This window comes from Lipotes vexillifer, unplaced genomic scaffold (genome assembly GCF_000442215.2).
Source record: "Lipotes vexillifer unplaced genomic scaffold, Lipotes_vexillifer_v1.1 scaffold693, whole genome shotgun sequence".
Lineage (NCBI taxonomy): Eukaryota > Metazoa > Chordata > Mammalia > Artiodactyla > Lipotidae > Lipotes > Lipotes vexillifer.
The window spans coordinates 39,821-64,799 of NW_006783500.1; the positions used below are offsets into that span (position 1 = coordinate 39,821).

Below are 24,979 nucleotides of genomic sequence, written 5' to 3' on the forward strand. Positions count from 1 at the left end.
CATCATCAGAAAAATCTACAAACAATAAATGCTGGAGAGGGTGTGGAGAAAAGGGAACCCTCTTGCACTGTTGGTGGGAATGTAAATTGATACAGCCACTATGGAGAACAGTATGGTGGTTCCTGAAAAAACTAATAATAGAACTACCATACGACCCAGGAATCCCACTACTGGGCATATACCCTGAGAAAACCATAATTCAAAAAGAGTCATGTACCACAATGTTCATTGCAGCTCTATTTACAATAGCCAGGACATGGAAGCAACCTAAGTGCCATCAACAGATGAATGGATAAAGAAGATGTGGCACATATGTACAATGGAATATTACTCAGCCATAAAAAGAAATGAAACTGAGTTATTTGTAGGGAGGTGGATGGACCTAGAGTCTGTCACACAGAGTGAAGTAAGTTAGAAAGAGAAAAACAAATACCGTATGCTAACACATATATATGGAATCTAAAAAAAAAAAAAGTTTATGAAGAACCTAGGGGTAAGACAGGAATAAAGAAGCAGACATAGAAAATGGAATTGAGGACACAGGGAGAGGGAAGGGTAAGCTGGGATGAAGTGAGAGAGTGGCATGGACTTACATACACTGCCAAATGTAAAACAGATAGCTAGTGGGAAGCAGCCTCACAGCACAGGGAGATCAGCTCGGTGCTTTGTGACCACCTAGAGGGGTGGGATAGGGAGGGTGGGAGGGAGACGCTAGAGGGAGGTGATATGGGGATATATGTATATGTATAGCGGATTCACTTTGTTATACAGTAGAAACTAACACACCATTGTAAAGCAATTATACTCCAATAAAGATGTTTAAAAAAATAAAATAAGAAGGAAAATGCCTATTAGGTGCTAACAACGTTGTCTTCCCTGCCTTTCCTTCTGAGGCTCTGGAAGTGAAGGAAACCATGGGGAGAAACACCAGAGCGATCATCCATCGACACCGTGTCTGCAGAACCAACTGCACATAATAAGAGTGAGTAAGCTAAAGTGGCGGGTGTGGGTTGGGACAGTGGAGTCCCCACTTCACGTTAGGCCATCCCCATGATTTGCTGTGATCCTCAGGATGCAGTGACTGTCACTCTGTGAGCACTTGAGCCGAGGCCTCAGCAGACCTTGCAGGTTCCGCTTCTACTCTTTTAACAGAGAAGAACAAGCTTGACTCCATACTGGATCTACTACTTTTACTTTGACCTTTGTATTCCTACTACATTTGCTTCCAGTTAAGAATGTTGCCTCTAGCCTGAAATATATAGAACAGCCCATTCTCAAGGCTCTGACCTTTAAGGGTATGACACCGTTTACATTCATATAGAGATAACAAAGTTTCAGAACACAGAATAACATTTGTCTTGTTGAAGGTTTACAGGAACATTGACAACCGAGTGGGACAGCCGCAAGAGCAAAGGATGCTACATAAAGAAGTTCGCAACAAGTAACCACGCCCTTCCCTCATCTGGCCTTTAAAGTTGCTTTGCCGAAACCCTTCAGGGAGTTCAGGGGTGTTTTGGGGCATGAGCCCCCTGTTCTTCCTGCTCGGCCCTGCAATAAACCTTTCTCTGCTCCAAACACCGACGTTTCGGTATTGTTTGGCCTCACTGTGCGTCAGGCACACGGACTTGCATTTGGTAACACTCTCTTAGGAACCTACCACCACGAGAATCTTCCCGACCTGCTGGAGTCTGGGAGACTGCACCGAGTGGAGATGGGTTTGCCCAGCAGCTGGTCACAGGTGTACAGGTGAGTCCAGCCAAGGCCCGAAGAACTGCCAACAGAAGTGCAGGCTGAAAAAGGGTTGCTGTTTTAAGCCACTAAATCTGGGGGGAGGGGACAGCTTTGTCTGAACAGGTAACTGATACAAATACAAGACAACGTGAGGTCATGACTTTTTTCAACCAAAACACAAAATCATGGGAACTGTACAGGTTCAGTTTGGGGAAAGCTTACTCACTGGCTCTGACATGATGATGCAGTACACCAGTTGCTACTGCATAAGATTAATGAAAGCTGGAAATCTCTCACCAGGGGGAATTCAGGGTTTCATGTGCAAATGAATCTTTGTGACTAGAGGTACAGGGATTAATTTTCCCCAGGCAATATTCTTCTGAGCTTTCTATATTTTGAGAGTTTAGGAACTGTTGTTATGCATTGTACATGGCAACAGACGGAAGAGATGGCAAGAGAAGAAAAGCTGGGAAAAATCAGACGTTGAAAATAAAAGGAATTTAGAACAATTTGAGCTTCAAACTGCAGATAACAGAAAGCAAAGCCTGGGTAACTTGGCTTTTTCCTGGGTCAGCCATTGAAATGATCCTGGCCTTTTTTTCTTCTTTCTTTCTTTTTTACCCAGTAGAACACTCCATGAGAGCAATTAAATATAACTTAAAAATTGTGTCCTATTGGTTTCTCTTTGTGGAACAGAGAACTAAGTGTGCCTTTGAAGGAAATAGCTTGAAATGTATGAATGAAAAATCACCATGCAGCTGAAAAGTGCTCCCCTTATATAGGGGCTAAATTCTGTGATCTGTGTAATAGCTGACTTTGTGCTTATTTTGTGGACAGCGTGAAGGCTGCACAGTGAGGAAGATGCGTCCCCACTCCCCAGGGCCAATCAACACGGTCACTGGGGTGGGGCTGGTGGTAAAGCTTACAGACAAACGGGTCATGTCTACTCACCTGGCCCCTCTAGTGCCAGAAAAATGCTGGCCCTGGGCAGTCCCCCCACATTCGGTGACTTGAATGGGAACCTGCCAGTTGAAGGGAATTCATCGTCCTGTGAAGGCTCCACTCTGGAGAGCTCATGTGCGTGTGCACACACACACGCGCGCACACGCACAGGCACACATGTCAAGGTAGGCGGGGCACAGAGGACACACTTCTCAGGAGATTCAGGGCTGCAGCCGACAGTGGAAGGGAGGAGGAAGAGTGGGGCTCATGAGAGGTAAGAGGCCACGCAAAGCACTTTTCTCTGCATCCGAGGAGGTGAGGGCAGGTCAGAGCAGCATCCCGCAGCCGGTCCTCCCCTCGTCCTCTGCTTTTCAGGGGGCATAAGAGGTGATGGTTGAGGAGGAGCCAGAAGAACAGTTGCAGAATGCGGGGTGAGAAGATCTCTCTGGGGCTGTCTGGCCTGACCTCCTCGGGGCCTGGAGTCCCTGAGCATTGATGATCCAGGTTTGGTGTGAAGGCGTCCAAGGATGGGCTCTTGCATTGGTGTGGGGTCTCTCATTGCTAGACGGTCCTGATACTGAGCTAAAAGCTGGTATTCACACTGGGTTCTCATGCTGCTCTTTGAAGTGACCAAGAACATCCCTTCAACCTCTTGAAGCAGCTAAAGGTGGGCCACACATTATAAAAGAAAGAGCTCTGGGGTAGAGGTTAGCACACTTTGGTTTTGCTCCTGACTAGCTGGCTTCCTGCTTCCTCATGCTTTTTTATTTCTTGTCACACTGATCAAATGCTCCATATGACTTTTGAAAGGCTGCACTAAGATTGGAAGACAAAAGACTAGCTGTCATGTGATCAAGGCTGACCAGGATGTGCCGGGGTTTTTCTGAAATATAATACGTAGGATACTGGACGTGACATGGTTAGACTGGAGACCCCAAGCCCAAATGCCTCTAAAGGGAGGCAGGTAATGGAGACGATTGAAAGGGATGGGAAGCTGGTGGTTGGGGTTCCTGGAAAGACAACAGGCAGTGGTGGAAACCTGTCACTTAAAAGACCTGCCAGTGCAACGGCATCCATGTAGCTAGCCACTGAGACGGTCCCCAGTGAGTCCACTTCCAGGTACCCACCGCTCTGTGCAGTCCCCTTTACATTGTCCCAGGGTTGGTCTGTGTGACCCTGAGGTGGAGGAGGTGATGAAATGTTAGGCTATAAAGGACTGCAGCAGAGGTAGAGACAAGGACATGACCTCACCTCTTACGAAAACACCAAAATCACTGCTGGACAGCCATCGCCAGGAAAACTGCTGGAACATACTAAAAGAGATATCCTACATCCAATGACAAAGAAAAAGCCACAACGAAACAGTAGGAGGGGTGCAATCACAGTAAAATCAAATCCCATATCCTCTGGGTGGGCGACCCACAAACTGGAAAGTAATTATACCGCAGAAGTTCTTCCACAAGAGTGAAAGTTCTGAGCCCCTAGCCTGGGGATCTGGCAATGGGAGGAGGAGCCCCCAGAGAATCGGGGTTTGAAGGCCAGTGGGGTTTGATTGCAGGAATTCCACAGGACTGGGGGAAACAGGAACTCTTGGAGGGCACGTACAAGGTCTCATGTGCAACAGGACCCAGGGAAAAAAAAGTGGTGATCTCATAAGGGCCTGGGCAAGACCTACCTATTGGTACTAGAGGGTCTCCTGCAGAGGCTGGGGGCAGCTGTGGCTCACTGTGGGGACAAAGACACTGGCAGCAGCAATTCTGGGAAGTACTCACTGGTGTGAGCCCTCCTGGAGGCCACCATTTTCTCCCCAAGACCTGGCCCCACCCAACAGCCTGTAGGCTCCAGTGCTGGGATGCCTTGGGCCAAACAACCAACAGGGCAGGAACACAGCCCCAGCCAAGAGCAGACAGGCTGCTTAAAGTCATACTGAGCCCACAGCAGCCTGCTAAACAAACCCCTTGACACGGCCCTGCCTGCCAGAGGGACAAGACCCAGCTCTAACCACCAGTGGGCAGAAGCCAGTCCCTCCCACCAGGAAGCCTGCACAAGCCTCTTAGACAGCCTCACTCACCAGGGAGCAGACAGCAGAAGGAAGAACTACAATCCTGCAGCCTGTGGAAGGGGAAATGCAATCACAGAAAGTTAGCTAAAATGAGATGGCAGAGGAATATTTCCCAGATGAAGGAACAAGATAAAACCCCAGAAGAACAATTAAGTGAAGTGGATATAGGCAATCTTCCCAAAAAAGAATTCACAGTAATGATGGTAAAGATGATCAAGATCTTGGAAAAAGAATGGAGGCACAGATTGAGAAGATACAAGAGATGTTTAACGAAGGCCTAGAAGAACTAAAGAACAAACAAACAGAGATGAATAATACAATAACTTAAATGAAAAATACATGAGAAGGAATCAATAGCAGACTAACTGAGGCAGATGAATGCATAAGTGAGCTGGAAAACAGAATGGTGGAAATCATTTGCCATGGAACAGGGCAAAGAAAAAAGAATGAAAAGAAATCAGGTCTAAGAGACCTCTCGGACAACATTAAATGCACCACCATTTGCATTATAGGGGCCCCAGAGGGAGAAGAGAGAGAGAAAGGACCTGAGAAAATATTTGAAGAGATGATAGCTGAAGACTTCCCTAACATGGGAAAGGAAGTAGTCACCCAAGTCCAGGAAGTGCAGAGAGTCCCAGGCAGGATAAACCGAAGGAAGAACACACTGAGACACATAGTAATCAAACTGACAAAAATTAAAGACAAAATAAAAATATTAAGAGCAACAAGGGAAAAGCAACAAATAACATACAAGGTAATTCCCATAAGGTTATCAGCTGATTTCTCAGCAGAAATTCTGCAGGCCAGAAGGGAGTGGCAGGATATATTTAAAGTGATGAAAGGGAAAAACCTACAACCAAGATTACTCTACCCAGCAAGGATCTCATTCAGGTTCGATGGAGAAATCAAAAGTTTTACAGACAAGCAAAAGCTAAGAGAATTCAGCATCACCGAACCAGCTTTGCAACAAATGATAAAGGAACTTCTCTAGGCAGAAAAGAGAAGGCCACAACTAGAAACAAGAAAATTACCAATGGAAATGCTCACTGGTAAAGGCAAACATACAATAAAGGTAGGAAATCATCCACACACAAATATGACATCAAAACCAGCAATCATGAGAAGAGGGAAGTACAAATGCAGGATATTGGAAATGTATTTGAAATTAAAAGACCAGCAACTCAAAACAACCTTGTTTATACATAGACTGCTATACCAAAACCTCATGGTAACCGCAAACCAAAAATCTACAATAGATACATACACACAAAAAGAAAAAGCAATCCAAATACCATTCTAAAATTAGTCAGCAAATCACAAGAGAAGAGAACAAAAGAGGAATGGAAGAAAAAAGACCTACAAAAACAAATCCAAAACAATTAACAAAATGGCAATAAGAACATATATATTGATAATTACCTTAAATGTAAATGGATTAAATACCCCAACCAAAAGATGTAGACTGGCTGAATGGATGCAAAAACAAGACCCATATATAGATGCTGTCTACAAGAGAACCACTTCAGATCTAGGGACACACACAGACTGAAAGTGAGGGGATGGAAAAAGGTATTCCAAGCAAATGGAAATCAAAAGAAAGCTGGAGCAGCAATACTCATATCAGACAAAGTAGACTTTAAAGACTGACACAGAGACAAAGAAGGATACTACATAATGATCAAGGGATCAATCCAAGAAGAAGATATAACAAGTTTAAATATATATACACCCAGCGTAGGAGCGCCTCAATACATAAGGCAAATACTAACAGCCATGAAAGGGGAAATCGACAGTAACACGATAATAGTGGGGGACTTTAACATCCCATTTACACCAATGGACAGATCATCCAGACAGAAAATCAACAAGGAAACACAGGCCTTAAATGACACATTAGACCAGATGGACTTAATTGATATTTATAGAGCATTCCATCTAAAAGCAGAATACACATTCTTCTCAAGTGCACATGGAACATTCTCAATTGATATTGAGCATTCCATCTAAAAGCAGAATACACATTCTTCTCAAGTGCACATGGAACATTCTCCAGGATGGATCACATGCTAGGCCACAAAGTGAGCCTCAGTAAATTTAAGAAAACAAGTCATATCAAGCATTTTTTCTGACCACAACACTATGAGATTAGAAATCAGCTACAAGAAAAAAACTGTAAAAAACACAAACACGTGGAGGCTAAACAATATGCTGCTAAACAGCCAATGGATTGCTGATGAAAACAAAGAGGAAATCAAAATTACCTAGAGAGAAACGAAAATGAAAGCACGATGATCCAAGACCTATGGGACACAGCAAAAACAGTTCTAAGAGGGAAGTTTATAGCAAACAATCTTACCTCAGGAAAGAAGAAAAATCTCAAATAAACAACCTAACCTTACACCTAAAGCAATTACAGAAAGAAGAACAAAACCCCAAGTTAGTAGAAGGAAAGAAATCATAAAGATCAGAGCAGAAATAAATGAAAAAGAAATGAGGCAAACAGCAGAAAAGATCAACGAAATTAAAAGCTGGTTCTTTGAAAAGATGGCAGCCTCTGTCTTGGGTACTCTCTCACTCTCCTGAGCGTGTACTGTCTCTGCGGCTGAACCACATGAGGACGTCCAGGCAACGAATGAAGGGGCCGATGTGAGGAGGGAATGAGACCTGCCAGCAAGTGCTGCAGTGAGCTGAGAATGGACTCCCAAGCCCTACCCCCCACTGAGCCTTGAGATGACATTGGGCCCAGTGAGAGCCTGACTCTGAGCCAGAATCACCCAGCCAAGTCACTGCAGGACTCCTGACCTCAGAGACTGTGAGAGTGTAAGTGTCCATAAGTAGCAGATAATGAATACAGCATTCTAATTCATTTTAAAGCACCCACATGCACACACACTTTGCTGTGCTGGAGAAACAAAATTCAGAGCTCCAATTTACACAACCCTGCAATTCTCTATAAAACCTGGATCCGCAGAAGGTGGAAAGACATGGCTTAAGGTTGTACTCAGAGGTCACCTGGCAGCTTAGATTCTGCCAGAAGAAAGGAGGTAGAATCCATTCAAAACTCAGATCTAAAGCAGGGAGCTATTTTTTCCCCACCATGAGAAACCAAACATAATTTTCCCTGTCACTGTAGGGTGACAACAAACATTGGGGAAGAACCTAGAGAAATCTGGACAGAAATCTTGTTCTGTGATACAGAGTACTTGGATTAGAATAGAAAGCCAGGGCAGTCTCCAGTTCAATCAAAATAGAAACGCATTTCCCCAGTAATTAAAAACAAGGAACAGGCATTTCACAAAGAGGATTGGAAAAAGCAACCATTTACCAGAAATACGATAAATACTTAGTCTCTTACAGTCTATAACCAGAGATTGAAAGGTCTCTTCTCCCCAACCCCCCATAGGGATAAGAACCCTGGGACACAAGAGCAGATGCTGGGGGACAGGGAGGGTGCAGGACACCCAGGAGAGGAGCAGGACCCATCCCTGGCTGAATAAATGGGGAACCCGGACAACTAAGGAGAAAAGAAACCCGTGGACAGGAATTGAGGTGATTCCTCCACGTAATGCTTTTCACCAGTTACCTTGGTGAGGGATGGAAAGTGTGTTTCAGATTCCTACTAAATACCCTCCAGGTTTTTGCACAGAATCATGCCAACAGTTAAGTTGGGCACAGACTGGACTTTTAATTTCCAGACTTTTGACCCAGTCATTCTCAGGAAATCCTTTTGTTCTGGTGTGAAAGAAAACCCTCAGGCTTTGTTCCAGGTGGAGCTCAGAGGAGTGGGTGAGCTCCCCAGTCAGGGGTCCCTTCCAGGGTCCAGCTGAAGCCCTAAGGGAACACAGCCTTCACAAGAACTAAATCTGTCAACACGATGCAGAGTCATCATCAGGCAATTTCATAAAGTGCCAGGAAGTATCACGTATTGTGGAAAACAATAATCAGAGTCTGGTTGAAGCTGGATCAACAGTGCAGGAAGTCAAGAAAAACGCTAAGTGCGGTGCTGTGCTTGGCATTTTGTGGAAACACCAAAAATGTCAACTGGGGAGACTGAGAAAAACACGAGGGAAGCAGATACCATTGGAAAAGAAGTGCAGAGGAGGCCCAGCACCAGATGAAAGCGCCGTGTGTACGGCTGGGTGAGATATAAAATGCTGGTAGCTTGTGATTTATGCTGCTTGGGGGAGAATACCCTGCTGTGGGTACAGGAGTCTGTTAGTTGAAGCTGGCTGCAAAACCACTGCACTAAAATGCTTCCCTTTTGCCGTTGTTCCCGTGGATCTACTGACAATCTCAAACAAGATGTCTATGAGACGGTGGGCCGGGGACCCAGAGGACAGAGGTTAAAGCAGAGAGGAAGGGGATGGACGTTCTATCTTCTAGAGGAGTTGAGGGTTCCAGCATCCTGGGCTGTGCATTTCTTCTCTTTTGCTCATTTCAGGTGAGACCCAGTCGGCTGTCACTCACCCAAAGGGAAGATGGGGTGCCAGGCAAGCAGCCTGAGGCACGGGTAATCTGGGGCCCTGAGGAGGTGCTGAGGAAGGCGGCTGCCCCAGTTTTCCCCTGGTGGCCGTGGTGATAGGAAAGCCACAATCTGGGCCGACTGCACGTGAGGACAGATTGTATTATCTAAACCCGAATTCATTTATTTTTCCCTAGGTTTTCCTCTACCCGCTTTGTCCTTCTTTTTAAATACAAGGAGTTAGGCCAGTCTGCGGTCACGGCCTCATGGAGATTAGGTGATGAAAGAAAGGAGGAAAAAAATAAAAGATAATGATAAACAAGAAATAAACCAAAAACATGTCTCAATCTGGCTTTTAGATGCTCAGAGGAACAGAAATGACGTGTGGACAGAATACTGGGGAGGAAGCATGTTTAAGGGCATTCTTCCCCGCCACCTTCACGACGAAGCAGGGAAGATTTCTTGGCTGTGTCAGACACCACTGGAGGTCTTCTCCCAAGAGCAGATCCCCAAACAGAAACCCTCACATCTCTCCAGTCACACCCCCTGCCCTGTCCCCTGACCTACTCGCCGTGGAGGAGTCTGGCCGCAGACCAGGTGCTGGATGCCGACCGGCAACTCCAGCGCCCGCTCTCACCAGTGGTCATTTCAGGCGTGAGACCCAGTTTTGCCACGTAAGACGTGAGTGGACCATTTTCCTCACAACCTAGGGCGGTCCCCCCTTTGCCTCTCAAAGCGCCGTGTGTGGGGAAGATGCTCGTAGCCGTCCAGCTGCCAGCCTGGAGGAAGCAGCACACAGACCACAGCTGGGCAGAGCGGAAGGAGAGAGCCGAGAGCAGGGGAGCCAGGGCTCCTGCCTCCCGGCTGGGAGCTGTCCCACCTCTGACCTTCTCTTCACGTAGTGTTGATGATACATTTCACTGCTGGTTAAGGTAGTGGAGCCTGCTTCTCTTGTGCCCCGCAGCCAAAGGCACCCTAGCGGGTACCCTGGCTGGAGGAGAAAGGCAAAGAGGAGTGAAGAGAGAAGAGCTCCTTGCAGTGCCTGGAACAAGGGAATGGGCCTCAGGGACCCCCCATGATCGGCAGGCATTTCGCCTCTTTGCCCCCCAGCCTCTGCTCGGGGACCCCTGCACCCAAGGCAGCTAGTCTTTATCATGAACTAGAGCAGCCAGCACGAGCCCTGAGGGCTTCCCACAAGAACTGATGCGTTTCCCTTGAGCAGCAACATGTTGAGAAGTGCACTGTTACATGCAGTATTCGAGACAGATTTTTTTTTTTTTTTACGCTCTACAGGGTGGAGCCACCTCCAGCTACTGGCTTATCTCTGTCGAGATTTTCGTGCTCTTTGATGCAACTCTGAAAGGCATTCCCAGTACAGCAGCGTCCGTCACGACACCCTCTTTGATAGCAAACTAACTAGTCACCAGAAACCTCGGCTTGCCCCTAGCTCTCCCTAATTTCATCCTTTGGGCTCTGCTGCCTGGCATTCCTTGGACTTGCTTCCGCCACGTTCCATGTGCTCGTCTGTGCTGACGGCTGTCCATCTCCTGATACCACCTTCTGTATCTGGAAACAGACCTCAGATGGCTTCACGGTTTGCCTCCCTCTTTGGGTAACAGACGCAGGCCGGATGGCTGTGATCCTGAGCCTCTGTCGGGTGCCTGATCGACACAGAGACGGGTCATCTAAAGGCCGTTTCCCAATTTGCCGAATCTTCCACTCTCTCTTTTTTTTTTTTTTGCGTTACGCGGGCCTCTCACTGTTGTGGCCTCTCCCATTGCGGAGCACAGGCTCCGGACGCGCAGGCCCAGCGGCCATGGCTCACGGGCCCAGCCGCTCCGCGGCATGTGGGATCCTCCCGGACGGGGGCACTAACCCGTGTCCCCTGCATTGGCAGGCAGACTCTCAACCACTGTGCCACCAGGGAAGCCCCGAACCTTCCACTCTTGGAAGACAATGCAGTTCAGAGGTTTGGCAGCTGAGGTTGGGAGAAGGAGGGGTGGGCCAGTGGCAAAGCCGAATGGTTTCTAAGGGAGGGGGATCGGGCAAACTGAAGATGGAAGAGCAACAGTGCGAAAAAGGAGAAATGAAAGATGCTTAAAGGGAAACCGATACGACATCTGACGGCGCAGCTTTGAATGTGTCCTCCAGGAGGGCTGGGAAATCAGATGGTCTGGGTGTGCACCAAGGCTGCCCTGCTCACGGCTTAGATCTGGGCAGCTCTCAGCTCCCTCATTCACAAGATGGGGATCACGACTTGCCTCCCTCATAGGGTTATTGGAAGAATTAAATGAAATCATCAAAGTAAAGCATTCAGAACAGTGCCAGCCAATAAATGTTACTTTCATCATTATTATTCTTGTATATTAAAATACAAATATTTTTAAGCCACCTAATTTATTTTATTTTTAAAACGAAAATTGTACATATTTAAAGTGTACACCATGATGACTTGATATACATATACATATAGTGAAATGAAATTGTGGTATAAATTATACAATGGAGTATTACTCATCCTTGAAAAAGAAAGATATCCTGCCATTTGCAACAAGATGGATGAACGTGGAGGCCATTACGCCAATTGAAATAAGCCAGACACAGAAGGACACAAAATGCAAGATCACACACTCATTACATATGGAATCTAAAAAAGCCATATCCTACCTAAATTCTGAGATTGTATGAAGAGGCTTAAATACTATTGATTGACTAGTGGAACATTTCTATCTCTTATTATTAGATTTATAAACTAAAAATACTATTCACACCATATTGGTCAAAATCAGTTTGCTATGGCAACACCACCCTAGTCCCTTACAGTTTACTTTCTTCCCTTTGCTCTTTGTAAATTGCTGGTGACAATATCTGCCTGTTACTTCCCACTTCTCTGGTACACAAGGATGTGGAATTTAAAATTGTGGCCTTTAAAATGTAACATGTAAATGTCATCAAAAGTGATAGCAAATAAAAACAACATGCCATACTTAATAACCTTTTGTAAGAGTCATTAAATTATAACAATAATGCCATCTGTAGTAAAGGCTATCAGATTTGGGAAGAATTATTAAAATTTACAGATTAACCTTAAATTTCTTTTGTTTTCCTATTATGGTGTCTTTTAGTTAACAGGCCCATTATTTTCCAAATGTAAGTTAGTTATTAACCTCAAGGCCAGTCGGAATTTCTATTTTTCTTTCTGCTATTCAGCCACTCTCCCTGAGCTGTTAATGGGCATTGAGATGCCTAAAATACGTAAAGGGAAAACAGAAGTAGAAAAAAAAAGAGCCCCAGAAGCGAATGAGCAAATAGATCCAGAATAATTGGGAGTTGGATGCCGTAGTATATATTATTTTCTATGGGTAATAAGTGGATTTTAGAAATACTTAAAACATATAGAGGCACTATATATAAAAATGTATCAATTGAAGTCTACATTTATTTGATAGCTACTTCAGTTTTTTTTTTTTTTCCTATAAAAAGTGAATTTCTGTTCTCCCAAGATCTAACCATGAGGTAAATCAGAGGTCAAGGTTCTGGGCTACTGTACAGAGCAAGGAGTCAGGAGTCATGGTCTCTTGTGGGTGGGCGGCCAACAAAGCTCTTCGGCAGGACAGCAGTCAGCCTCCTGTCACTTGGGGGACTCAGAACCAATTCAGACAGGCAGCAACCAGGGAAAAGCCATTTCCTTCTAGCCAAAGAGAACTGCACTTGGACGAGATGATGCAGAAAACGCGGGGTAGGAGACCTTTCCAATTTGTGGTTTGGAAGAGAACAGGACTTCTGTTTCTATTTGTCTGACCTCTGAGACATCGTTGCCGTAACTGAAAAGAGTGTGATGGACAGTGCTGACTCTAGGAGTCTTTGAAAAATGCTTCCCCTCTGGCCAAACATACAAGTAGAATTCATTTTCCATATTCAGAATCTGGATTCTCTGACTTTTATATTTAGATGTGCTCAGCCAACCGTAAGGACCTCACAGCACGGAAGCGATGCTTTCTGAAGCCCACGTTGGAAGGGTAAGGACCCGCTGTGGTGATACATGCGTTTCCAGTGCGTGTGGACCCAGGACGAGGGTTGGAGCTGTGTGCACCCCCGGGGATGCTGTGCTGTGAGTTTGCAGGGGCTCCAGTATGGGCTGAATGGCATCCCGACAAATTCCACGTGCTGAAGTCCTGGCCCTCAGTCCCTGAGAATCCAGAGACGGGGTCTTGAAAGAGATAATGAAGTTAAAATGAGGTCATCTGAGTGGGTTCTAATCCAGTATGACTGGTGTCCTTGTAAGAGGAGGAAATCTGGACACAGACATGCACAGAGGGAAGAAGTGGAGACACAGGGAGAAGGTGGCCGTCTGTGACCCAAGGAGATCTCAGACTCGTAGCCTCCGGAACTGTGAGAAAATAAGTTTCTGTTGTTTAAGCCACCCAGTCTGTGGTACTTTGTTACGGCAGCCCTGGAGCCTAATACAGTTCTATTCGTAGTAGGAGCTGTCAGACCTCATTAGACAGTCCACGTCTACCCTCGGTGAAGGCTGGTCCCCGGCACCGAGACCAGGAGGAACGCCACCTAAAGAGAGGGGTTTGGTGGCCACCAGTTAGACCAAGGGCCCCCAGAGTGAGGGAGAGGAAAAGGGCAGTGTCTGAGAGGAGGACCCGACTTTTTAATAGAAAATCCTCTTCTGCCTTTTTATCACAAAAGCTTTACATGTTCATTGTAGAAATAATAGGAAATACAGATGACAACATGAAGAAACAAAATATAACTCTGATCTTACCTCTTGGAGGTAACTGTTCATTCATTGTTATAAATCTTTCCAGAACTTTTACTATAAATATACGAATTTACACACACATCCACACACAGCCAAGATGGAATAATTTACTTTTTGTGATCCTTTATCTATTTCGATAATTTTAGACTCATAGCATCTTTTCTAACGTCTGCTACTTCACTATATCGACCATATCCTAGAAATGGAATTGGTGGGTGGGAGGCGTCCAAGCTTAGGCAGATGTAAAGGCTCTTGCTATCTGTTGCCAACTTGCCTTCCAGAAATCATGTGTCCATTTATATCTGGCAAGTCTATTTTGAGCGCTACACAAGCCTTGTAACTGCTAACTCTTGACTCAGCTGTTCATGGGCTTTCAGCCAATTCCTAGGGAGGAGGGTGCGGAGACCAGAGGACACTGAGATCTGTGCCGCCAGTGACTCGGGACACTCGGGGTCTTGGTGTAGGGCTGGGAGGGGTGTCCGGTGCTGGGGGGAGCACTTCTCACCTTAGCACAGCGGCAGGAGGAGGGCACCTGGCGGGTCAAGTGTGCAGCCCAGATGGCAGTTGCGAGCTCCGCCAGGAGGGCCTGTGCCGGGTCAGCCGCTGGGCGCTGCTGGGAGAGCCCGACGTTCCTGGGTGTGCAGGGTGGGAAGTGTGAGGAGGGAACTCCGGGGGCGTCCCTGAGAGTGGGGGGCGGCCCCACGAGCTATGAATGGGCTGGGAGGGCCGGGGGCAGAGGGAGCCTGAGGTCACACTGTGGGCCCGGGTTGTTAATTTTATCCCGCTGCCTGGGAGAACGCAGGTTCTGCTCGGGAGTGCGCACAGCGGGGCTGATGGCCTTTGCGGGTTTTTCCGTGTTAATGGAAGATGCGATTTGACTTTGGTTCTTTGCCCAGGATAAGAGATCCTGGGGGGGCGTTCTTAAAAGGAAAGCCAAGCTAATCTTAAATGAAAAAAATGTTTTACTTCATAAACCTTGAAATTATATGACATTCAATAAAATGTGTTGGCAAGTAAGCTTCTGCCACAAAATCTGATAAATAAAATAGGTTAATGCCTCTCAGGAGAAGAACCTGAATTCCACTTATCATTAGATAAGAACTTTCAGTGAGAACCTCTCTAACAAAGATGACCAAATGGTCTCTGATTCAGGGGAGAACAGAGCCTAGCAGAAAAGGAACAGCATCCTCGCTGGGTCCAGAAAGGCTCCGGCCCCTTCTCCCTGTGTCTCAAGGTTCCCGAGCACCTGGCCATCTTCGGGCCTTTGCAGGTCAGACACGTCCTGTGCGTCTGAAGCACAGTCCTGTTGACCTGATACACACCTCGCCTGAGAAATAACGATATGCTGGAGGTATGAGTGAAGAATTAACAACACTGTGTCTGACTTCCCTGAAATGTAGACTTAGCTGTCAAAGTTGCTTCCAAAAGTAAACTTCTGTACACTTGCCCAAAGCAGGGAATAAATTTCCAAGAAAACAAACAAACAGTTCTTCCCCTGGGGTTGTCTCCTTCTTTCTGCAATTGGCACCGGAGAGAATTAACCACTCATCATCTCGAGCGTACAGTGAAACGGTTACGGAGAAAAGGGTCGGGCTTACCATCTGCCACCGGCTTGGGCTGGGAGCTCTTGAGCCGCAGCGAGGGCCGGAAGCGGGTGCGGTCGTTGAAGCTCCAGCTCTTCTGCACTTTGGTGGGGCTACCCTCGGTGGTGATGTCCGTGCTGGGGGACCGCCTGTCGCCCAGCGAGGCCTGCCTGCTCTTGACGCTCTGGCCCCGAGGGCTCGCCATGCGTACGCGCTCCTTGAAGCTGAGCTTCTGGCTGCGGGCGGAGCACAGGGCAGCGTTAGCATGTTTCGAGCAGTGCCGTCCACCCACGCGGGTAAATGCTCGGATGAAACTGCATACGACCATGTACTTCAATACACAGAATGTTCTTAGCAAGTAGGGGCACAGCGATACAGTATTCCCTTATTGCAAATTTGAGCTTTATTGAACCTCTCTGTTTGCATTCAAGTCCGTCTCATTCCACAGTTTTGCACACCCTTCCTGGATTCAACGAAGCCTGAGACCAAGCACAGCGGTTTGTGCACAATGACACTGGGAAGACCAGAGAACTGGTTTGGTGTTCGCCTTAGAAACAGATTTTTAGATTTAACCTCAACTTTTGAGACCTAAAAAAAAAGGTTTTGTTTTTTGTTTTTTTTCTGCGGGGGGTGGGGAGCATATCTCTTTGTAATTTCTAAAACATTTGTACGGGAAAATGGGGATGACAGTTACTCATGCACATGTATCTACAGGCTGCATGCATTTTATACTGCAGGCAAGATTACGATTTCCAGATCCATGCAGTCTCAGAGCGGCTGGCGGCACTGCAGATGATATTAAACATACAACACTTAACACCACGTTCATTCTGGTGAGACAAAAACCACAGAAGGTAGAACGAACACAGCTTATAATGAACGAGATGACTGACTGATGGAATGAGATGCTGTGTTCACCAACAGTTTCCTGATATTCGACAGGTTATTGATTTGCTGTGGCAGCTCCTGGTAAATTATATTTGTTCACGCTCAGTTCTCAGATGCCAGCTAGGCCTGAACTGAGGTCGGTTGATAAAGGAAGTGTTAACAAGGCAGCAAAACACAGAGTGCGTCTCCGGGCCCTCCTGAGCACGAGTGGGGTGTGAAGGACCGGGAAGGACAGACTGCAATCAGAGACCTGGATTTGGAGGCCTCGCCTCTAGCTTGGAGATAAAAATAGCAACATAGCTGAGGGACTTTTTTGTGGGCATCAGATGAACTGTATGAAGCTTTGTGGACCCAGTTTGTTTGTATTCTTGTTCATTTATAAACTACTGTGCTATTCATTAGAAAGTGATGCCATGGGGGGAGGGATAAATTGTGATATTAACATACATACACTACTATATGTGGAGCCCTACGTCAAGGACACCCTCCATCAAGGACACAGGACAAAAACTCCGGAATTAACCGAGCCCCCATAACAACTGTTGCCACGGTCTCTCCTAATCTAAACTGGACAGCCCCCTGGCTTCCATACTAGGCAAAGTATTCACCATGTAGTAACCTTGTATCCTCCTGACCAATCACCTAATGCCATCCTGCCAGCAGGAATTTTCTTTGTCTTGAGGCTGTAAAGGTTGGCTACTAGCCCACAAAGGGGGTCGGCTCTCCTTGGTCTATCAGGAAGTGGGCCCGCTGGATTCGCAGCGCCCCTCACCATCTCTGCCTGGTCTCTCAGGTTGTGGGCCCGCGGGATTTGCAACGCCCCTCACCATCTCTGCTCTTTGTTCTCAATAAACTCACTCTTTTCTAAAATTCTTCAGGTCCGGAAATTCTTCTTTCAACCCGCGCTCGGACCACGACATTTTGGTGGCCTGTACGGGGACATCTCCGGGGGGATCTCCCCCCCCACCTCCTCTCCTCATTCCTTGGGACCGTCTGTGAACAGGCAAACTGCTGTGGAAGCAGCAGAGCAACTCTGGCCAGGGCCCCACCCTGGTGTGTTCCGAAGGCTCCACGGCTCGCTTTGCCCCAGTAACTGCCGCCCAGAACGGGTGAGGGTCCCTCTGTCTCCCTCCTGACTGCAGACTGGGCCGATTGGTATCGTGCGGGCACAGGTCAGGCATTTAAAAGCCATTAGGGCGCCTGCCGCTTTAAGACTCCCGTGAAAGGATAAGAGGGTCACGGAACAGACCAGGCTGTTAGTGCATCTGCCCCCAGCAAGACAACTTCCTGCACCGTGAGGCGCGTATTGGTTCAAGCAGAACACTGAGCCCCCTCCCCTTGGCCGCCGCCTTCCCGGCAGGACTACAAGGCCGATTCCTCAGCCTGTCTTCTCTGTTACACTTTCACCCTTTTCTCCGTCCGGGTTGGCTTACAGGAGCCTAAGTGTTGCCTCTGAGCCATCCCAGGAGTGCTTTTCACATTTCAGGGCATCGCCAAGCGGTGAGTCACCCGGTGGGTCCCGGGAATCTCTCTCTCTTTTCTTTCTTCCCTGCCCGAGTCGCATGGTGCCCCAGTCGCATGCCCAGGGGTCACCTCTCATGGTTGGACGCGATTGTTGGGACGGTCGCCCCATTTTGTGCCTTAGTCACACGGAGAGATCACCGGGACGAAGGGGACGCCTCTCTGTCAGCTGGTGACTCTCAGTACCCCCTTTCTATGGCATACAGGCTAAGAATGGGTTCTGCTACATCTCGGGAGCTTCCTTCAGACTCACCCCTCGGCTGTATCCTCAGAAACGGGAAACATTTGACCCTGAAAAATCTCAAAAAGAAGAGGCTCATTTTCTTTTGTAACACGGCTTGGTCCCAGTATAAACTGGGGGCCCGAGAACAATGGCCTCCTAATGGCACACTAAATTATAACATGATCCTCCAACTTGATCCCTTTTGGCGGAAACAAGGAAAGGACTCAGAGGTTCCTCACGTCCAGACCTTTATGGCCCGTAGTCAGAATCCCGAGCCGAGGGACTGATGCCGCACGTGTCTTTCTGTTGCCGCCTTATCCTCCCGGCCCCCTCTGTCTCCCTCTCCAGCAGATCTCCTAGACGACCCTTTACTCGACTTCTCCTGTCCCCCGCCCCATGAACCACCTGCTTCAGCCACCGACTCCATCTCAACCCACAGCTCCCCATCAGCCACCCCCTTATCAGGGCGAAAGCCCCCCTCCCCTCCCCACACAAGATCCAGGCCTGCCCAATGCCAGGAAGTAGCAAATGGAGACATGGGCACTATTAGAGTCCATGTTCCCTTTCCCATGTCTGGCATTTCCCAAATTCAGACCAAGTTAGGTTCCTTCAGTCAGGATGGCCACAATATTCTTTAGACTCCAGGGCTTCCCTGGTGGCGCAGTGGTTGAGAGTCCGCCTGCCGATGCAGGGGACACGGGTTTGTGCCCCGGTCTGGGAGGAGCCCGCATGCTGAGGAGCGGCTGGGCCCGTGAGCCATGGCCGCTGGGCCTGCGCGTCCGGGGCCTGTGCTCCGCAGCGGGAGAGGCCACAACAGTGAGAGGCCCGCATACCGCCAAAAAAAAAAAAAAAAAATTCTTTAGATTCCAGAGAAAATTGGTTAAGATAAAAATTTTTTGAGATTGCAAAAGGGGTTTCTTTTTGCAAGTGCAGTTAGAAAAGCTAGTCCTTTGAAATAGTTTTTTCAGAATCCTGACCCTGAGGGAACAAAAATATGCCTAGGAAAAAGTCTAAAGTTAACTCTTATCATGTCCTTGAGCTACAAACACAGCCCACTTTGCCTGAGACTTCAGCCTTGGGTTTAATTAGTAGAACTTCAAGCCAAGGGGAAAAAAAAAAAGAGGCAAAGAGACATTTTAAATCTCAAGTGGAAACTATGAGATCTCTGACTGTCTGGATATATAGTGTATGTCTCAGTATGTGTCTTTGTCTTTGGATAATATTGCTGAGGTTAATTTGTAAATGAGCTCCATTTAATTGGCTTAAAAGGAAAGTAAGCACTTACAAATAAAACAATTCTAAAACAAGAAAAATTAAGCTAAATAAATTTCAGGTTCACGTGAACTGGGAAATATTCAATATTAAATTAATACCTGGTGTTAATGTTTATGTTTGTTGATCTAATTGATATAGACATGTCTTGAGCCATCAACGTTAAGTATAATACTTTTATTGTGCCTAAGTTTAATATAAACTAAATAAGATCTTATTATATCTGTTGCAAATTTGTCAGCAATGAAAATAACTCAGTGTGAAGAAACTTTTTTTTTTTTTTTTTCGCGGTACGCAGGCCTCTCTCTCCCTGTCGTGGCCTCTCCCGTTGTGGAGCTCAGGCTCCGGACGCGCAGCCTCAGCGGCCATGGCTCACTGGCCCAGCCGCTCCGCGGCACGTGGGATCTTCCCGGACCGGGGCACGAACCCGTGTCCCCTGCATCGGCAGGCGGACCCTCCACCACTGCGCCAGCAGGGAAGCCCAATGTGAAGAAACTTTTAAGAAGAGAGAATACAAATGAGATAAGAACTTTGGGTGAACCTTTTAGGAATAATTATGTTTTAGAAATGTCTACTTAGGAATAATCTCTCCAGATATTCGACAACTTAAAACATTTAGAGTTGTGCTAAATTAAGTAAAAGGATGGAAGTTTATTAAATAACTAGGCCATTTCCAAATAAAATAAGATACTGAAACATTAATTACTGAACACTGGCTTCCTTTTACAGAGAAACAAAAGGTTTGGAACTATTAAAATAATGTGTTTGGTGCCACACTGAGATATTTTCTATAAGAAAGCACATTCTTAAAAAATTATTATTTGGATGTATGTTTACCAATCTACAGAGTGCTGACATAAAGGACAGTTCATGGTTGCTTAAGGAAAGTAGGATGCATGTTTTTAGTAAAAAAAAGGTATGAGGAATGGAATTACATTTTATTAAGAAAAAAGGAAGTAGGTCTAATTTAGAGTTGACTGCTCCTGAATGGAAAAATAAAGTGAGAGATACAGAAAGTGATAGAAAGTTTTGTGAAAAGTGGCCCCTGAGGAAAGAGTTTTATGCATGGTCAGGACTGACTAAGTTTATAATGAATTTAAGTAAATGAATTTTAAAAGTAAGCTGGTGCAAAACTTGAATTTGGCTTTTCTTTCTGTTAAGAGGACAAGTTTTCTTAAAATGTTGAACTGCCTCTGATAACAGATTTTAAATTTACCTCTTAAGTGATCTGTTCTGTACTTGCCTTTGAAATCTTTTATTGTCACCTTGGCTAAGTAAGTAACTATTGCTTCCTTAAGTGCTGTGTTCCACAACAGTAACCAAGTTACTTTGTTAATTTTATCGTGATCAGATTTTAAACGTGCCTTCTTACCATGCCTTCATAAGTCTTTTGTCATTACAGACACTTACAGTTTTCACTCCAATGCCTTTGCAAAAATGCTTCCTCTTCAAGAAGATTTATAAAAAGGACTTTTGGATAAATACAAGTTTCTGACTTTCAGACTGTAATGCCAAACTTGGTAAGAAACTGAAGAATTCTAGTGAAAAACCTGATGGCTTCATAAAGCTGTTAACAAAAAGGATTAATTCGCAAGGACTGAATGAACTGGTAAATGTGGTTATAATTTTCTATAATTATAGAAAATTTGCATTCTATCTGAAACATTACTGGTTTGAATCTGTGTTTTCCAGGTGTAAGGAAAACCTTCCCCCTCAAACTAATTCTGACTTACAGTAATTTGGTAAATTATACCTTTGTAAGCAAAATTGAAACATTTACCTTTTGCCTCTGTCTGCTTCCTCCAGAGATGGAAAACTCTTAGGTTCCCAGCAGCTTTATCAGATAAATTAGGAAGGCTACCTCACTAACAGGTACAGAAATCTCAAGGTATTTTGGGAACCTTGAAAAGGGAGGAATTCACCTAGATCTGGTAAGCGAAATCTGTGACAGGCCCTTGGTGTGAATTTCCTAGCCCTGAGAGGTCTTTTAAAAGTTCAGTCTGAGACTCCTTACAAAAATTTCTGCATGCAGAAAGCCTATATGATCAATTACAGTTATATAAATCATCAGGCCAAGCTTAGTGAGACCAGGCTGAAATACCCCTTCTCTCTCTGTTAAGAGAACAAAGTTTTCTTGGAATGTTGCTTTTAATAACAGACTATGTAAATTTCTTTGCCTTTAAGCAATTTGTATTTACTTTTAAAATCTTTTGTTACTTTGGTAAAGTAAATAAATATTATTTCACAATGATCTATGAAGATCTTGGCACACATAGATAAAGTTCATTCTGCTTCTACAAAAATCAACCCCTCACTGCCAGACTTTTGCCATCCTGATGTCCTTAAAACATGGCAACAGTCTACTCCTAAATCAGGGAATTTAAAATGGGTAAACAATAGCTGTCAGTCAGTCAGGGCTATGGAAAATCCAAGACGGCTGCTTGGCTTTTTCCAGCTCCCTGACAAACCTCGTTTTTTCATTTGATGGGGTAAAGCCTTCCCTGCCTGCAGGGTTAATGCCCTCACAATGAGAAAAAAAAATTACGTTTCACTGAATATTAAATTCTAGTTTTGTTAATTAAGGTCTGTGCTACCGAGACTCACTTCCCAGATAGTTCCTTGCTGTTATGTTATATTGCTAAAAAGTTTAATTGACTTATTAAAGGACACTCTAGTTTGTTTCTAAAGCTTATCTCAGTAATCTATTTTCGGATGAAGATCAGATGCCACAGACCTACAGTCAGGGGATTATGCATACCGGAAAAGACGTAGTTTAAAGGACTGTCTGCAAGCTGGACAGACAGGGACCCGTTTGGGGCTGGCTAAAATGGCTTTCTTTGTAACTGTACCCTCAGTTTTAATCAGACTAGCCTGGAGCGGGGTCCCTGGTCAGAGGAGGATGCATATGATGTATTGCATGAAGGTAATTTCACTTCATGTTGGGGAAATTCAAGGAAAAATGCGACTAAGAAATATATTAATGAAGACCATATCCCCATAAATAGCTTGGCATTGGGAACTAAAAATGTGGGGATTGGTGTGACCACCAGACGCTTACTTAGTTTAACCTCCCGACAAGGCTCTCCTCCAAAATATAGCATAATTCAACTACCATTCAGGAATTTGTTATGCCAATGCCCCCGTCACACTCATAATCAGTCAGAGCCCGGAGTCTCCCCTTTATGTATAGATGATTACTTCCTTGGAGTTTGGCCTTCCCAATCTAATCCTAGGCCGTGGGACCCCAGTCTATTTCCGGAGGAAAACTCCCAAACGGTCAGGGCCTGGCTCTGGGGACCCACACAGGGGTATCCTTGAGGGGCACCGGATTTTCATCTCTATGCAGTAACGGGGTCTATCTGGATCTTCCCACACTTTGGAGGGGCCCCTGCACAATGACTGCTGTGGTCCCAGAGGCGACCATTAGGACTGCAAAGGATTTACCTTCCTCAGGAGGGGCTCCCAACTTGGGTCCTTCCTCGAGGAGGCCTTAAGACCTGTCCCAGAGAGACAAAAATGAGCTGCGGATTCGGGGGGAGGGGAATGCTTATGATAACCCAATTCTTGATCAGCCCGAAATAATATGTAGCATCTTTAGAGGGCTCTCCTGGTTTGCAGGCGTACCCCTCTTAGAGAGGAGCGTTCTCCATCTCACCATCATGGTCCAGGAACCTTGGAAGGCTGAGGTACTAAGGAACAGCAGTCAGCCCCAGGCTCTCTGGCCGAGGGGGTTTTACAAAACAGGAGGGCCCTTAGTGTTATAACAGCTGAGGCGGGGGGTGTCTGTGCCCTACTAAATGAGACAGGCTGCTTCTATATTAATACCTCCGGCCAGGCTGAAGAGGACCTTCAGATTCTAAAGAAAAACATCAAATTAATAGAAGATTTAAAAGAGAGAGCAGGACAGGGCCCCAGCTGGCTTTCCAGCCTCCTCTCCTCTCTGGGGATCCAGATATGGACGTGGCTATTGCCCTTGGTGGGACCATTCATCCTGATAGCCTCTGTTTTGTTGCTCGGCCCCTGTATTATTAACACATTATCTAAGTTCGTCTCCCGACAGGTTCAAAAGGTTCAATTCCAGATGGTGCTACAACAAGGATACCAGCCAGCTGGCACAAGGACTACGTTGGAACAAGTCGCCTTACCATTCCACAGACTCTCATCTCCCTCCGTAAATACACCCTGACAGAGAGCGGGCACTGGGCCTCAGGGCCCCATGACGCCCCGGCCAGCAGGAAGAAGCTAGGAACGGTCATCGCCCCTTTCCCCAGTGACCTGGGCTCCTATGGCCCGAGATGGGGATAGGCAGAAGTTACTCATGAGCAGGGTGTTAAGGGGCCAAAGATTTGGCCCATAAATAAAGAGAGGGGAGAATGTAGAGCCCTGCATCAAGGACACCCTACATCAAGGACACAGGACAAAAACTCCGGAATTAACCGAGCCCCCATAGCAACTGTTGCCATGGTCTCTCCTAATCTAAACTGGACAGCACCCACCCCACCCCGACTCCATACTAGGCAAAATATTCACCATGTAGTAGTAACCTTGTATCCTCCTGACCAATCACCTAATGCCATCCTGCCTGCAGGAATTTTCTTTGTCTTGAGGCTGTAAAGGTTGGCTACTAGCCCACAAAGGGGGTCGGCTCTCCTTGGTCTATCAGGAAGTGGGCCCGCTGGATTCGCAGCGCCCCTCACCATCTCTGCTGTTCGTTCTCAATAAGCTCACTCTCTTCTAAAATACCTCACGTCTGGAAATTCTTTTTCCAACCCGTGCTCGGACCACAACACTATACATGAAATAGACAGCTAATAAGAACCTACTGTACAGCACAGGGAACTCTACTCAATACTCTGTAATAACCTATATCGGAAAAGAATCTAAAAGAGTGGATATATGTATAGGTATAACTGATTCACTTTGCTGTACACCCGAAACTAACGCAACATCGTAAATCAACTCTACTCCAACAAAAATATTAAAAAATGCATTTCCATTTTTATGCCAAAAAAAAAAGTGATGCCGCTAACAGAGTGAGGGGCCCAGGGTTCTCTAGGCCTGAAGCAGTGGACAGGAAGGGTCTGAGGCCCACAGTCTGGCTGCAGCCTTTGTGGGACATGGAGGCAGCGTTCTCACAGATACGGATTATCCGAGACCAAGTGGAGGCCCTTTCTTTTCCACTTTCCGCCGCGTCCACTGTCCCCAACTGCAGTGTGCAAACAGCAGATGTGTTGAGTGGATCTGTGCTGTGTAGGTAACAAGAACAGTAACGCTGATTCTTCCATGCCTAGTTGCTTAACAAATGACGTTCTACAAAGACACCACGTTGTGTGTGTGTTTACGTGAAAACACATCAAACAATGAACTGTGCTGGTCAGCAGGTCCTGGTAATGTTATAAACACTCTGGCCATGCAGCTGACAGCTCCGATCCGAAGGGCAGACACAGCTGAGCGGCCGGACTGAAGGCACATGCAGAGAGCAGGCAGGCGGGGTGGGACGGGAGGCAGCGGGTCAGGGCTCTTT

The 24,979-nt window shown here is 46.2% G+C and overlaps 1 protein-coding gene across 1 annotated transcript in view; it reads right to left on the reverse strand.

Annotated features, from left to right (window-relative positions):
- LOC103086918 (potassium voltage-gated channel subfamily KQT member 5-like) overlaps positions 1-24,979 on the reverse strand; it is a 564,354-nt gene that overhangs the window by 30,226 nt on the left and 509,149 nt on the right. The window contains exon 10 of the mRNA XM_007456126.1: positions 15,567-15,787. Within this exon, the coding sequence (XP_007456188.1) occupies positions 15,567-15,787 (221 nt within the window). The remainder of the gene's footprint in view (positions 1-15,566; positions 15,788-24,979) is intronic.